The 17087-nt window shown below is 43.5% G+C and overlaps 1 protein-coding gene across 1 annotated transcript in view; it reads right to left on the reverse strand.

The window, feature by feature from the left end:
• Positions 1-17087, reverse strand: part of LYPD1 (LY6/PLAUR domain containing 1) — a 40359-nt gene that overhangs the window by 21086 nt on the left and 2186 nt on the right. Inside the window, exon 2 of the mRNA XM_066346569.1 lies at positions 16782-16919. Within this exon, the coding sequence (XP_066202666.1) occupies positions 16782-16919 (138 nt within the window). The remainder of the gene's footprint in view (positions 1-16781; positions 16920-17087) is intronic.

The following is a 17087-nucleotide window of genomic DNA, read 5'->3' on the forward strand; positions in this document are numbered from 1 at the left end:
ATATGAAAATTATATACTTTTTTTTTCAGGTTTTCTGTAACCTTCAAATTATTTCAAAATAAAAAGTATATTGATGTGGGTGAAGGACAAGTCTGCTGGCCATTGCTCATGCTATTGACCAACATGATGAGTGTGTATATGACAGACATAGCACAAAACATCTGTGCTATTTAACTACTTCGTTCCTGCCTCCAAGGCCTTGGGGCTCCTGAGATGACTTTTTCTCAGTATAATGGGCTTGAAGGAAGATTAACTGGAGAATAGTTTGCCCCAATCTTGACGTTTCCTTCCATAGGAAGGGGACTCAATTAGTGTAACTCATGACTCTCTGGACCTTTCTTTCTTCTTCTCCAAGGGGGGTGGAGTGAAGTACCTGACGAATAAATTTGGGAAGAATAAACTGGCCACATATTGGTCATCCCCCTTTCCTTGTTGGGAGTGAGTAGCCCGTAGCAAACAGGTGTCCTGCTCTGGTCATCAGGGAAAGAAACTTCCCCTCTTTGGCCCCGTCTGTGACTGGATGAACCAGCTAATTTGAAGATGTTAATCTTGAAGCCCATTTGATTTTCAGCTCAACGCTATTCCTTCCAACCTAGTCTTTCTTAGTAATAATGGTGACATTTTTGGCCTCATCTGCCTTGTTCCTTGTTTTGGTTCTCAATTTGCTCAGAACCTGGGTAAGAAAAAAGTCTGATAGCCACATGGCATTCTCTAGACCAGTGGTTCTCAAAGTGTGTACCAGGACGCACTGGTGTGCCCTAGAAGATTTCCAGGTGTGCCCTATGGTATTCCAGAGAAATATGTGCCTGTTGGGGACCAAAAAACCAACAGGGTTTTTGGAGTTTAGATTTTTGGGGGACAGAGGTGTGAGGAATTGGCTATAAGCTGACAGTCCAACCCTCCATATCACTTGCCTGATTAGGTTGCAAAAGGCTGTTAAGCTGTGGTGCTGGATAGTTTACACTACCCCCCATGTTCCCCAGAAAGACTGGAGGCAAGTTTCTTCTATCCTTTGTTTGGTGTAAAGTTAGATGATATGCATGGTGGGGGTTTTGGATTGATGATTAAACATAAGGAATTGTCTCTTGAAGCCTTTTGGATTTCTATAAAAGAAGAATGTGTGGCAATATCTAAAAAAGGTTTGAACATTTTACTACAATTTTCAACATCCCATTTATGTGATTTAGGATTTTCTACCATCAACACAATTAAGAATAAAAAGAGAGGAATTCTTCAATGTATTGATGAGAAAATGAGAGTTTGCCTTTCAAATATATGCCCAAACATTGAAGAAATTGCTAGGATACATCAGGCTCATGTTTCTCATAAACACAAGAATGAAAAAACTTAACTCATTCATGCCAGGACCTGCCGAATTTACTAAATCTTACTAAGAATGTATCTATGTATATAAAAACATAATTTTTTGTCATTTTTAAAATTTTTAATCTCTCCTTTTTTTTTACAACTTCTAAAAAGCATAACTCAAAAAATGTAACATGGGCCCTGGCCAGTTGGCTCAGCGGTAGAGCGTCGGCCTGGCGTGCAGAAGTCCCGGGTTCAATTCCCGGCCAGGGCACACAGGAGAAGTGCTCATCTGCTTCTCCACCTCTCCCCCTCTCCTTCCTCTCTGTCTCTCTCTTCCCCTCCCGCAGCGAGGCTCCATTGGAGCAAAGATGGCCCGGGCGCTGGGGATGGCTCCTTGGCCTCTGCCCCAGGTGCTAGAGTGGCTCTGGTCGCAACAGAGCGACACCCCGGAGGGGCAGAGCATCGCCCCCTGGTGGGTAGAGCGTCGCCCCCTGGTGGGCATGCTGGATGGATCCCGGTTGGGCGCATGCGGGAGTCTGTCTGACTGTCTCTCCCCGTTTCCAGCTTCAGAAAAATACAAAAAAAAAAAAAGTAACATGAAAATGTTTTTAATGTCAGAATAAATTTAATTTTGACGTATTTATTTCATTTAATTACCATAAAAGCATGTTTGGACTTTATATTTTTTCCTTTAATATTTGACTTAATTATTATAACATATTTCTCAGAAATTCGTATATTGTGTGCCTACAATTATTTGTAGGATTTAATTTTTTTTATTTTTTATTTTTTTGTATTTTTCTTAAGTTGGAAAAGGGGAGGCAGTCAGACAGACTCCCGCATGTGCACGGCATGCCCACCAGGGGGCAATGCCCTGCCCATCTGGGGCAGCGCTCTGCAGCAATTAGAGACATTCTAGCGCCTCAGGCAGAGGCCACAGAGCCATCCTCAGTGCCCGGGCCATCTTTGCTCCAATGGAGCCTCGGCTGCGGGAGGGGAAGAGAGAGACAGAGAGGAAGGAGAGGGGGAGGGGTGGAGAAGCAGATGGGCGCCTCTCCTGTGTGCCCTGGCTGGGAATCGAACCCGGGACTCCCGCACACCAGGCCGACACTCTACCACTGAGCCAACCGGCCAGGGCCTATTTGTAGGATTTTAAATATGCCCCAATTTCAAAATTTGAGAACCACTACCCTAGACCCTACCAGGCTCCGTTTGCTCCAGTTTGTAGTGTCCTAGAACATCACTCTATGGTGGAGATTCTCAGCAAAGTTAGAAAGTATTTCCCAACTAATCTTCTACTCCACATAAGCCTCTGGACTTTGAGACTTTACACAATAACCACTTAACACTGTTTTTGCTCGGTGATTTGAGCCGCATCGGACCAGAAAAAGGATGTGAAGCAGTGTGCCCACCTCATCTCCAACTGATGTACATGCCATTTTGGTCCATCCCTGAGAAAATGGGGCTACAGTTCTATTATGACCCACTTGCTGTATGCATGCTTCTAAAATAAGTTATTTTCCTAGTTTTCCCACTTTAGTCTTTGCCCCAGTGGTCAATTAAAATAGAAGCATACAGCATGTGTTTCCTCCTGTTTATGGGCAATCATGCATTTATGTTTTCCGATAGTTTCCTCCGCTTCTGCTCTCTGTGCTGGTACAGAGATGGAAATTTCTAAACATAGCCCTTAATAGTCTATTACTTTTCACCCATGTTATGTAATTTAGTTTTAAAGTTGAACTTCCATGGCATACTGCTACTTGTGTGAATGCCCGTCTGGGAGTGAGACTAATCTTCCTCTACTCGAAAAATAAGCAACACTTACTGCACCAGAGTTGTGATCACATCACAATAAATATTTTGTGCAGGACTAGGAATAGCTCCTCAAAGAAAAATGCTTTGAAATGGGTAATTAGAATGAACTATATGCATTTTCACTGAGCTTTGAAAGAAAATACAAGAAGAAAATATCTCCAATCTGTTCCCATTTTGTTTTTACTTTTAGAGAACACCATGTGAAGAATTTTGACAGTTTCTGCACTGTAACAGGAACATCTCAGGAAGAAAAGTCTTATCTATAAGTGTGCCTTGTGACTGCCATTATGGGCACCATTTATCAGGAATAAAACAGAAGACATGGAAAGTAGTGTGTTTGGACAGTTTGTGTCCCGATTTTGCCTTTGCTAAGGATGTGAATATTTAAAAGTCCAAGAAGGCCCCTCCACCATTTGAGCTGCCAATGGCTACACAAACCAAACAAGAATGCTAACAACCCATTTTTAAAAGACCCTTCCACCCACAAAAGGGAAGTACCAAGTTCTGCATGGCACATCCCTATTACTGCTGAGCCATCAGTCCACTGCCGTCTAACTGGTAGACCAGAAACTGGGAGTAATGCTAAGGAGTTTTAATGACCCGTAAGAATAAAAATGAAAGGTGTCTGTTAAAACCACCACCACCACCACCACAACAAAGCAGACCTGAAACAAGATCTTGCAAGAACATTCTTTTTCCTCATAACAGAGATGTGTTGATTTCATTATTCAGAAGCCTCGGAAGACCCTTTCCCAAAGCTTTTTGTTGAGTTTAATTTTCAAGGCAGTTAACTGCTAATGCCAACTTAATTATGGCAAACAACCTAGCCATAAGGGTGCCAATTGTTAGTTTTAACTTAGTTCCACATTACACATGGACTTCTCTGCTTGTTTATAACTTTCTGAGCCAGAAAGGGTTCTGCACAGTCACGTGCTTTTACTCAGCCAGTGTCTTTGTCCTCCAGTTTGCGATGGGGGATTGAGGAAATAGATATTTACGACTTATTATCTCAGTATTAACAGTGCCCTTCAATGATTTATGAAATTGCTCTTGCGTTTTTAACCTTGAAGTCTTTCAGATTATTGTTCTGAAATGGTCAGATGAACAAAGTGGAGCACAAGGATCCATAATCAGTTTCTTGTACACAAATTCACCCAAATGTGGGAAAAATATACATCATGGCACCAGATGGGATGAGCTCAGAATATCTAAGCATGTAACCCAAAGCACCCCTGTATTTGTCACCATGGACATGGCATTCTCGTCTACAGAATGTATCCTCACAATAAAATCTTGTTATGCTCATATCTCAGTATTTAGTAAATCAAAATTCTGGATCGTCATTTACATCCTGAACTAAACTTCAGGATATCACTTGCTAGCATATATTTCTCTTACATTTTCTAAAATGTGACTGATTCACGATGAAGCATTCAGTGTTTGTTTTAGGCAAAAGGGCGAGTGATGTTTGGGACAGCGGACCATCTCTATTGTCTCTCTGGGGGCGCCTGGAAGCACTGTGCCGGGACTTTTCCAATCCTGTGCAGGGATTTCACCAAAGGCGATGTGGCAGAGAGACAGCCACCTGACAGTCCCCCTTTATCTTCCTCCTTACAGCAAGCAGTGGCCATGAGACCACGTGCTGACCAGGGAAAGATGAGCAGGATTCTCTTGGGGAGACTGTGAGAGAGATTTTATTCTCTTATTCAAAGGAAAAGCTGAAGAGAAAAGCTCCTTGGTGCTGCCCCTTCCTTTTAACTTGAATGTAAGCAGCCACCTTGTGACCAAGAGGCATCAAGCCTGGAGACAAACAGCCAACATACTTAGGACAGTGAGTAGGCGAGAACCAAGGTCTCTGAGGACGTCACAGTGAGAATAAGCCCCAAACCACCTGCTTCTGGACTAGCCTGTTAGGTAAATAATAAATGTTTTTATGGTTTAAATCCTAGTTACTTGCAGGAAAACACTCTTAGGTGATACTGCAAGTGAGTTCTAGGGCAGAGACAGGAACAGAAAGGAACCTGGCAGCTGGCCGGTCTTTGAAGCTCTGCTGTGGACTAAGGAAGCTCAGGGCACATGCTCCTGGATGCCCGGGAGCCACTGCAGCCAGGGCACTTTCGCTTCAACATGAGCTTGGCATCCAGGCTTTATAACAATGACATCAATGGTATTCAATAAACGGGGCAAGAACACAAGCTATGACTTGTCTTACAGTCCAGAGAAGCCGTGTAAGTGCAAGACAGGCAGCAGCAGAGCAAAACCAGAGGCCCCTCCCTCCCCCACTTCCCTCTGTGGTTTAATTTGCCCACACTAAATGGTCTAGTGCCAGCTGAAAGTCTGGATCACCTCTCTGTTATAAAACACTTCCATTGGTATTTTTAACTTGCATCTCCTGTGTAGGGGAGGCCTGGGGGCAGAGGTTTGCTGAGGGAGTATCCTATGTGGGGGGATTTGCTTTCTTCCTAAGGGAGCTCAGAACTGAGGGAGGTCCATAGAGTTCCAAATCGCTTAGACCATCAGCTGTTCGGATTGGCTGCGTGGTAACCTGTTCCTCAGCTGGCATGACTACTGAGTTACCTCGGTGTGTGTTTCCAGAAAACAGGCCTCCTCAAAAGCACAGCCAGATCAGTTTGAAAGGAAACTGACAGACTGGAATAACTAGGTGGATTACACTTCAGAGTTGTTTTTTAAATGACAGCTGTTACTAACAGGGATTACTTGACTATTTCCAGTTTAACTAAAAAGCAAAAAATAAAAATAAAAATAAATAAATAAATAAATAAATAAAAAGCAAAAGGTGTATTAAACTTATATTTATTGGTCCTGGCCAGTTGGCTCAGTGGATAGAGCAGATATCTGGGTTCGATCCCTGGTCAGGGCACACATGAGAAATGACCATCTGCTTCTCTCCCCCTCCCTCTCTCCTTTCTCTCCTTCTTCCCCTCCCGCAGCTAGTGGCTCAACTGGTGTGAGCATCGGCCCCAAAGCTCAGGATGGCCCTGGTGATTTGAGCATCGGCCCCACAGCTCAGGATGGCCCTGGTGATTTGAGCATTGGCCCCAGTTGGTGTGAGCATCGGCCCCAGTTGGTGTGAGCATCGGCCCCACAGCTCAGGATGGCCCTGGTGATTTGAGCATCGGCCCCACAGCTCAGGATGGCCCTGGTGATTTGAGCATCGGCCCCACAGCTCAGGATGGCCCTGGTGATTTGAGCATCGGCCCCACAGCTCAGGATGGCCCTGGTGATTTGAGCATCGGCCCCACAGCTCAGGATGGCCCTGGTGATTTGAGCATCGGCCCCACAGCTCAGGATGGCCCTGGTGATTTGAGCATCGGCCCCACAGCTCAGGATGGCCCTGGTGATTTGAGCATCGGCCCCACAGCTCAGGATGGCCCTGGTGATTTGAGCATCGGCCCCACAGCTCAGGATGGCTCTGGTGATTTGAGCATCGGCCCCACAGCTCAGGATGGCTCTGGTGATTTGAGCATCGGCCCCAGTTGGAGGTTGTCAGATGGATCCCAATTGGGGAGCATGCGTGAGTCTGTCTATCTCCCCTCCTCTCACTTAAAAAAATAAATTAAAAATATTTTTTTTCTATTTTTCTTCTTAAACTAGAGATGTGAGCTCTCTCACTTCAGATATAATATTTTTTTAATTGATGATAAATCTGAGCTTGAAACTTTATTTCTTCAAGTTTACTCTTTCTGCAAATATTTATTGAGGGTCTGCATACCAGTGAGTGGGTAATCATGAGTGTGTGCGTGTGTGTGTGTGCACATGTGTGAGAGACAGGGAGGAAGTAAAAAAGGGGGGTAGAGAGATTGAGAGAGACAGACAGACAGACTAACCGACAAGCATAGTGTCTATCCCGGAGTCGTCTTCAGAAATGAAAACCACAAATAAACGTTGGGGAATGAAGCTGTAGTTCAGTCCGTTAAGAGAAGCACTGAGGGGCGGGGCCGCGGAGGCGGGCTGGGAACGCCGACCAGATGAAGCTGTCAGACGTTCTCTGGCCATCTTTCCCTCCCCTGCACCGGGAGGGGGCAGCGAGCAAGGCCCCTCGGTAGGCACAGGCAGAGGGCCCCGCCAGCACTCACAGACCCAGGCTTCACAGGGTCTCATCCAGTCTCTAGATTTTAACCTGCTCTCAGGTAAAATGGCTGCTTCCAACTTGCTTTATTTTTTTGCTTCCAACAGCCAGTGGCAGGCTGAGTGGAAAGTTCTTCTGCCTTTCAAAGAAAGTAGCTAACTCTTCACTCTCCAGGTGCGTCTCCTCCCACTCTCTGCCTTTTCCTCTGAAGGCAAGGAAATTCTTGAAAGAATCATGGGCTCGCTTTGAAGCCATGATCCTTTGGCACTCCTGATTTGGATGTCTTTACTGGGTGGAGAAACAGTCAACCTGCCTAGCCTCTTGTTATTTCTGAACAGATTCTCTACGAGACCCGAGACCCCCGCAGTTTGATAGATTTTGCATAAGCAATAAAACAGTGTATAAAAAACCTATCACCCAGCATCACAGAGTACACCTGCTTGGGCTGATGATCTTTGAAGAAGCCTCAGCAGAGGGCAGGTGAGCCCTCTGCACATTCATATTCACGCTGAGTACTGTGCACCCACGACGGGGCCACCTGCCTCTGGCACTGTCTCCCCTCATCCCTCTGCTCTCCAGCACAAGTCCAAGAAATAGAAATACATAAAAAGCTATTGTCCATGTCCAGTGAGAAATGAAATGCACTGAACCAAGTATCACAACTTCCTTAAAATAATACAACACTTCATCATTTTGCATCTGGAGCCTTTCCTGGTTTGCAAAGTCATAAAGCTCGAAGCAACATCTTGAAACATCACTGCTTCATTCTATTGAAATGTACTCTTTCAAAAAAAAAAAGCAATTTATTACAAACTCTGTGGTTTCACCTTACCTAAAGCATTTAGTTCATCTCCTGCTTTGCTCTGAACTGTTGGAGGCCATCAGAAGATTGGAAACAATTTATTAATAAGAAAACGTGCCCTATAGCAGTAATTTTCAACCATTTTCATGTGATAGCAAACATAAACTAATTACTACTAAAATTCTGCAGCACACCCAAAAATATATCATATATTTTGCCAATCTAATGAAAAAAAATAGGTGTAATTTTGATACATTCACACTGGATGGCTATTGTTATGTTGGCTGTTGTCATTTTTTAACTTGGAAATCTAAGGAAAAAGATATCAGCATCTTTTACTAAATACTCAGGTATTGCATGTTTTAAAAATTCTTGCAGCACACAGTTTGAAAATTGCTGCTCTATAGCTCTGACCTGTGAAATCATTCCTGAATCATCATGTAGCCACAACCTACAGTTTACCACAGACAGCAAGAATAAATGGCATACATCATTTTGTTTTGTTTTGTTTAGCTATGTGATTCATCACAGATTGGATTGAGATTACTAAATGAACGACAGGGCCTCTTGTGGAGTGCCTGGGAAGTAAACACCCTGTCGTTTACCTGTAATGCCCCCCCCCCCCCGCCCTCAAATACAATCCCTTCTACCACAATGAAAACAACAAGGCAGGGAAGAATCCAGCTGAGTTTTTAAGAAGAGTATAACAAAGAACAGAGATTTCCCACTTTTTGAGGAGTAAAGAGTCCTGCTGACCTAACGGGTATAACCAAGGACTTGGTTTGGGGAAAAAAGATACTCATTGTAGATGACCAACTTGTGCCTGAACCACATGTCCCTAACAAAAGTCTTTCTCCAGAACATCTCTCAACCCGTTCAACCCTCAAGCCTTCTCAAGAGAAGAAATAGACTGATCGTGACATCGAAGCCCTCAGGAAAAAAACTCCTTTCTACACCATAGTCTTCTCATCTGTAAAGTTATAAATTAAAATCTCTAAGACTAAGAACTGCACAATTCTTTTTTTTAACTTTCAATATTATTTTATATTGGTTTCAGGTGTACAGCATAGTGGTTAGATAGCCATATACTTTACAAAGTGTGTCGTGCCCCCCCCCCCATATTTCCAGCACCCACCTGGCACCATACATACATAGTTACGGAATATTGCTGACTATATTCCCTATGTTGCGCTTTACCTCTGCATGACTATACTGTGACTACCAATTTGTATTTCTTAACCCTTCACCTTTCTCACCCAGCCCCGACCCTCCTCCCCTGGCAGCCACCAGTCTGCTCTCTGTCTCTATGAGTGTGTTTCAATTATTCTGCTCATTTATTTTGCTCTTTAGATTTCATGTATAAGCAAAATCACATGGTATTTGTCTGGCCCTGACCGACTTATTTCATTGAACATAATACCTTCTAGGTCCATCCATGCTGTTGCAAACGGTAAGATTTTATTTTTTATGGCCAAGTAATAGTCCATTGTATATAGGTACCATTGCCTTTTTATCCACTCATCTATTGATGGGCAATTGTATTATTTCCACATTTTGGTTATTGTAAATAATTCTTGAAGGCCTATGGGTGAGGCCAGATGTTGAGATGGGCAGCTGGGATCACTGATAAGAGCTTCAAGAATTAGGACTAACCCATCCAGGTACCCGAAAATTCTTGTGGTTCACATAAACCAATTCAAGATCCCTTCATTAAAAACCAACAACTCATGGCATGGACAACAGTGTGGTGACTGCCAGGGGTAGGGGCACAGGGCGGCGGAGGAGGGTGTGAGGGGATAAATGGTGATGAAGACTGGACTTGGGAAGGTGAACACACAGTACAGTGTACAGAGATGCGGTATAGAATTGAGCACCTGGAACCTGTATAATTATGTTAACCAGTGTCAACCCAATAAAAGTCAGTTTTAAAAAAGCACATTAACACTTTAATAGATGGCAGTGGACAGAGAGGCAATGGATGGAAAGCTCAGTGCTTGCCACAAAGCAGATGCTTTATTAACTCAGTCCTGTTCAGCTCACTGGAATGACTTGCTTTCAGCACTGGTTTTTAGTTCAACTCAACAGATGGGTTCATTAGTCCATGAAGTTCCAAGGTTCACAGCATGCCCTATCTCACCCTACTCTATAATTCAGGGGTTTGCCAAAGCTCAGTTTTCCTCTTCAGATCCATGCATAAGTGAAAGGAAAGATGCATCTCAAAATGGGAAGTGAAATGGGTGAACCGTTAAAGTTACCGTTAGTGAAAGCCAGTCGGAAAGGCCTTTGTATGATTCCACTTACAGGAAATGTCAAGAACAGGCAAATCCACAGGACAGAAAATAGATTAGTGGTTCCCAAATTAGTGACTGCTCACAGGTACAGGGCTTATTTTTAGGCTAATGAAAATGTTCTGAAATTATAAATATATCCTCAATTTAATTATAATCACAATTCTGAATATATTTTAAAAACCACTGAATTGTATACTTTAAAAGAGTAGATTTTATAGTATATAAATTATATCTCAATAAAAGTGTTATAAAAATGTAAAAAAATATATAGAATATTGTTATAATGTTTGAAAAATCCTGGGAAAGGGAAAGGATTTGAATTTTAGTCCCACTGGCTGTGTGGTCTTGAGCCAATTGCCGAATCTCTCTGCATCCCAGATTCAGCAACCATCAAGTGAGGATATTACCTCACTGTGAACCCTCTAGGCTAACTGTGAGGATCTTATGAGGAATTAGAGATTGAGTTCAAGGACTCCTCCCGTCTGGGAAATGAGGAGCCGTGTGCGAAGGAACTTCGGGAAGCGGTCTGGGCCGCCTCCCAGGCAGGTGAGGGTAGTGGAGGAAGCCATTCCCAGCAAGCATTCTGGCAGGTTTCCCCTTCTAGGATTAATTCCTTAAAATGGTATTTCTCACTGTCTTTCTGTGTCTCACTAGAAAACAGATGGCCTGCTTCTACATTTTATAAGGGAGGAAGCTAAGTCCCTGGGACACTAAGTAACCTCTTCAAAATTAGCAAGCATAGGAAGGCTGGAACGTGAGTGTTTTCTACCCTAATGAAGCTGACTACCCCTTCCATTGGACAATTAAAAACAGGGCTTGGGGTGCTGAATCCTTCTGCAGAGTGTGCTAGTAAATCTTTTCCAGGTTTGTTAGAGCCTAAGTCAGTCAATCATTCTAGAAGAATGAAAGAAAAAGGGGGAGGAGGCAAAGAGGGAGGGAGAGACAGACGAGGCAGACTACAGATACAGATCTTTCTGTTTCAGGAATGTATAAGCGAAGCAGATTTCCTTTGCAAAGCTTAAAGGAAACGGCGTGTTTTGTTTTCATTCTTCCTTTCATTTTTCACTTGGGGAAAAACCTAGCTTTGAAGCCTCTCTGTTTAAAGTCATTAGGAAAACCATCAATGAGGGAAGCTTTCATGAAAGCGTAGCAGGAGGAATTAGTGTTATGGGAGAGCCAGGCAGATCAATCGTCAAACAGTTCCTCTGTGGAGATGCCAGGTCATCTCTGGCTGCTTGTTCAGCTGGGAAGTTAACATAAACAAACGCTCCACTCACTGGACAATCCAAGGGACTAAAGATACTTGATGTTCACCCTCCAAAGGCTTCCTCCAAAACCAGCTGTGACGTGCCCATGAAAGATGGATGCCTCCCCAATACTGAGCAAGCAAACAAATGAGAAGATGTCTTGCTCCGAAGAGAAAGGTGTTAAGTGTCCCACCAGAAAGGAGGTAGTGATATTGACATTCACTGTACAGCATCTTTTCCTGTGTAATTCATAACTTTATTGAAGCTGACATGGAAACCTTTTTAGCAGAGCAGGGCTGATGTTAATACTTGAGGATATCTTTCCTGATATCTGAATCATTTTAAAGTTTTTCAACCTGTTGAAGTCTTCTCGGCAAAGCTGATATACGGCATTATTTTTTATGTTTGTTCTTCACTTTATTCTCAGAGCATAGTCTATAGACCATCTGATTGATTCAAAGTGGCTTTGAGGGTAAGAAAGTAAGGATTGGAAGTGGGATGTCCAAAAGGGAGATGACAGAAGAGTGCCAGGAGGAGAAGAAAAGATATGGAACAGATAGGGGAACCCAGAAGATTAACAGCTATCAAGGTGACCCTAACAAAGTGATCTGGAAAAAGAAGACATTAGGACACGTATTCATGCCTATAATACAACAAGGATAAGTCATTAATGTTCTAAACATCTGCAGAGAAGGACTTAATATTTTTATCTTTCTTATAACAATTATATGTATGTATTCATGCATGCATGCAAATATATAACGACTGTCAGTCCACAACTTATAATAGTTCATTTTATGACTGTTCTACTTTTGATGGTGTGGAAGTGATATGCCTTCTGTAGAAACCAAGTAGGCTAAGCTTTGCTGTTTGGTCACTGAGATGTATTAAGTGCATTCTCTACTATCAATATTTTTAACTCACAGTGGGTTTATCAGCACATACCCTGACCATAAATTAAAGAGCATCTGTACAGGCAAAATGTAATAATACACACACAAACATGGGTATGCTGTGTGTGCATGTGCACACTTTCAAGAAAAAAATCCAGATATAAAGAGACTATGATATAATGTTGATTAGCAGAACTGGGCCTTCTGACAGCCAAGCCCACCCCAATGACAAACTAGGCCTAATATTTTAAATTTTGGTGAAAATTAAGTGGAGCATATACTTCAGGAAACAGGCCATGGTTAGCTTTCCATTTCTTTCTACTAAAAGTGGATAACTGATTATTTTAGGGACATTAAGTTCTCACTTGCTATCAATAAGGCAAAAAATTAATATATCAGACACATGGAGCCATCTCTGTCCAACTTAATGAGCAACTAACTAATCCGAAAGGAAAATAGCCATTGCTTACACAGCCATAATGCAGATGCAACATGGCGTGTAAATCAGTAACTCTTGTATTGCAAAACAGACAAATAGATTAATGCATGTTGCAAAGGATGGGTGAAGAGATCGATTAGGTTACTGATTCAGACCATGAACTTTCTCTCAATATACTGCATTTAACTTTTAAATAAGGTTTAGGAGAACCTGTAACATTTTGCTCACTGACAGAGCTATATTTTACTAAGGGCAGAAATCGGCTAGTCTATAAAAATTAAATTATGCCCCTTTCACTGTATCTAGTCAAGAGGAAAAACTCTAATTACAAGATTGCACTGTCAAACAAATGCAAATTCACATTCTTTACACCCTGGTTTTAAAAATTCAAACGGGGTTGGAGGGGTGCTTTTATTCTGAAATGAAAATCAATATTTGAAATATTTTCAGAGTGCACTGAAAAGCAAGAGCAAAAGAAATGTCACTATCAAAGGTGCTGGTAAACAGTGCCTAACTCATTAAGTGTAGAGCTAGTGAGAACAAGTCATTCCGTATGCAAACATTTAAATATCAATTAGTAAGGACAATGGAAGAGGCAGAAACAAACCCTCCCATCCCACAGCTGTGCCTTATTGCTTCAGAAATGGTCAAGGGACTAAAGGAGCAGTGGAAAAGAGTATCTCAGCAACTAATAAGAACGCCACTCTGGAAATAGGTAAAGGTTCATTTTAAATGTACTTCCCGACTGAAAATTACATGTACCTGCCTCCAAACTCAAAGAGCTGAGTTTGCAGACTTACTTCAGGAAGGACTAACTAAAGGCCTGGGCAAATTGCTTGCTGGTATTTTTTGGAAAAAGAATGTCTTTCATTACTGCTTAATGTCAAACATGCTTGGTTCATTAAAATTTCTTAGTCCAGTTAAAACTCTGGTTTTTCTATAGGACTTAATGGAAAATGCCAGTCCACATGGCACTCGAGCAAGAAATCTTCTGGTGGTTCTCAGAGACTTTCAACCTCCACTTTGTGGCCTGACTACTCAACTTAGTCATGAAGCCTGCTCAGGTGAATTTGGCAGACATGAAAAGTGTCTGAGTCTTTTACATTTTGCCTAGATTACCTTTTCAAGAAAACCTGGCGGCATATTTTACAATATAAGGTGCTGGCCCAGAAAGCAGGTGCCTTTTAGTAACAGTTGGCTTTTAGTAACAGTAACTTTTCTGGCCCTTGTTTCTTCCTGTATAACACTTAAAGGGTGGTCCAGATCAGCAGTTTGCATTTAGGTGCACCCCAGAATCACTTGGGGAGCTTATAAAAGACCCACGGTTAGGTATACCACAGATTTAGGGACTTGGCTTCTGGGGGGAGGGCAGGGCGGGGAAAGAAGGGCAGGCTGGTGCCCAGGCATGTGCATTTGAACAGAAGTTCCAGGAAGGTTTCTATGAGGACCCTTAACTGTGAGTCCCTGGGCCCTTGCAACTCTCCCGCACAAAGATTCTCAGAACAATAGATGTTACTGATCAAACAAACAAACATTCTGACTTTGATTCCTAATAGTATCACTTAACGGGCATTACTTTCTTTCTCCAGAGTGGAGACATGGGCCCTGCAATAGAATTAAATGCTGGTGAGTTGTGGCCTTGGGAAGCAAAAGCCTCAAGAGAGGACTGCTAGATTGCCCGAAATACTCCACAGAAAGCCCACGCCTGGAGCAAGGACTGAGGCCCAGGGCACAGACGGGAAGTCAGCTCTTACCACTGTGGGGCCTGGTCTACTTGGTGGTCATTAACAATCAGTTTCAGGTTGGCGTTGGCTCTCTATGGCTGATGACAAGAGGAGAGTTAATAGTCACTTAAATTGATTGGTCCCTTACAATTACATGAAGATGAAAATGGAAGTTCTTTGAAATATCAGCCCCCCACACACACACATTGTTCTTTTGATGCAGGAACATGTATTTGGCTGCTTTCTATTGAACTCAGGCTCTGAAATGCCATTTCCATGTGCACAGGACTCACATCCGTCCCCTGAAACCTGGTTCCCTTTGTGCCCATGAGCAGTTTGCTGCTCAAACTTCACAGTTGAGACTATCCTGTCACTTCAGTCTCTGCCCACCCCTTGGCCTAGGACATATGGCCAGAGGAACCTGGTTTGGAGACAATGTAGTCACCTGACCGAGCTAATAGCAACTTCAGGCCATGCATACTTTGAAAATAAAGTGTGTGTTATTCATCTTAGGGTATACTTCTAGAGAGGAAGAAATGTCTCTTAGAAAGAGGAAATTCTGGCTTTGATTTGGTTCATTTCTCTCTCTCTCTCCTCATCTCCACCATATCCTAGATTATAAAACATGATCCCCAGGTAAGCAATGGCCTACAGGATTCTAAAGAAGTTCCTAAAATGTCCACACTACAGCCCCCCACTTTGTGACTCTACTCTACTGCCTGGAAGAAAGCTACGAATATCCTAAAGTGTTCAGAATCATCCTGGCGCCCATCACAGCAGTCCCTTCAGTAGAAGGCAGTACACTTGTGCTCAGGTGCAATGCTCAGGAACAAAACATGTAGAAAAGAAGCAACTTGTCAAAATCATCAATATCCAACTTGACTAAAGAATCATCACTAGGCTCTGTTTTATTTTTCCAATAACTACAATAGAATCCACATGACAAAACAATGCACGCTGCTTATCTTGGGACAGGTTATTCTTAACAGCAAGTATGTTTTGGATTTCCCAGATGAGGGATTTTGGTGGCAAGAATCCAAACCTATGCTGATAAGGACCTATAGAGAACAGCCTGCAAAACCACATACCCACCACATCATAGTCCAGTGACGAGCCATCTGATCCCCAAATAACTGTGTAGTTAGCAATAAGGCATTTCCAAGCCCTTCTCTGAGAAGAAACCACCTTCCCAAGGAGCTGGTTGTAAAATGATAGCCCTTGCTTTAATTTGCCAGTGCTTTAATTGAACGGTGCGAGCCCCTCGTCAGGCTCCGTGGGCACTGCAGTTCAGCAGACTAAGAGGAGTAGGGCTTTGCTTGATTCAGCAGCATTCACCACATGATGCTATTTCTCATTTTTTTCAATATTCTTAAGATGGCTAATTCTGCATATGGGTTTGACCTTGGAATTGAAGCTACAGTTCCACCCATTTCCACCAAATTCTAGTTGCATTTTTAAGAGTTTGATTTCTTTGTGAGTGTTTGGGTGGGGGCAGGGAACTCTGATTTCTGATAATATGGGAGGGGCTGGGGAGTTCCACCTCCGCAGAGACTCTGCTCAGTCGGAGTGAACAAGGTTTGCTCTCCCAACTGGCTTCTTCCCTTGCAGTGTCCAGGCCTCTCACCAGCAAGCCAGCCAGCTGCTGGTTCTTCAGCCTGTGGGGCTGGGAGCCACATTCCTTTGAAGGAGCTTAGCAATTTGTGCCTGGAATGTGATGAATTCGTTGTAAAATTAAATAAAGATCCTGCAGTATTCTTCAAAGAAATATGGTGTGGCTCGTGGACAAAACACATTTCTCAAGCTCTGGCATTGTTCAGGCGGACACTGCTCACCATGTGCCGGCCAGGTATCCAAGGGGAGCTGCCGTGTATCTCCCAGCCTCCCCAGCAACTTTTAGCGGAGGGAAGTAGGGGAGTGAATAAAAAGAGGAGAGCCACTCATTAAACGCGCCCCGCGCCCCGCCTGAGCCCCCTGAGGAGAGATAAGCCCTGGTAATTATGTCTAATGAGATTGAAGTGACTTGAAGCCCTTCATTTTCCCAGCACTGTATACGTGAGTCTGTGATAACCAATGTGTACACATTAAATCAAAGTGGGTTCCTTTTCCTGTAAGTGAATGTCTCCTTCATTCGGCCCAGGCCGGGGAGGCAGGACAGGGCTGCCAGGCTCTTACCCGCACTTTGCTCCATCACTTCTTTCTGACACATGTCCTGAACGTTCACCGTGCAGTTCACGATGAACTCCGGGGAGGAGCAGTCGTTGTTCAGCTGGAACTCTTCACACTGGTAACACTGGATTTGCAGCGCAAAGCCTGCGGGACAGACGCAGTGGGGTTCTGACCTGGCCTCCACGAAGACTACCCGGGAAAGCGCGACCCTCCCGCACCCCCTCGGACGCTGGGGTGTTAGTGCCCGCGCTCCAGGGTTCCCGAGAGCCTCCGAGGTGGCCGAAGCCGGCAGGGGGCGGCGCCGTCACCTAG

The sequence above is a fragment of the Saccopteryx leptura genome, chromosome 7 (assembly GCF_036850995.1).
Source record: "Saccopteryx leptura isolate mSacLep1 chromosome 7, mSacLep1_pri_phased_curated, whole genome shotgun sequence".
Lineage (NCBI taxonomy): Eukaryota > Metazoa > Chordata > Mammalia > Chiroptera > Emballonuridae > Saccopteryx > Saccopteryx leptura.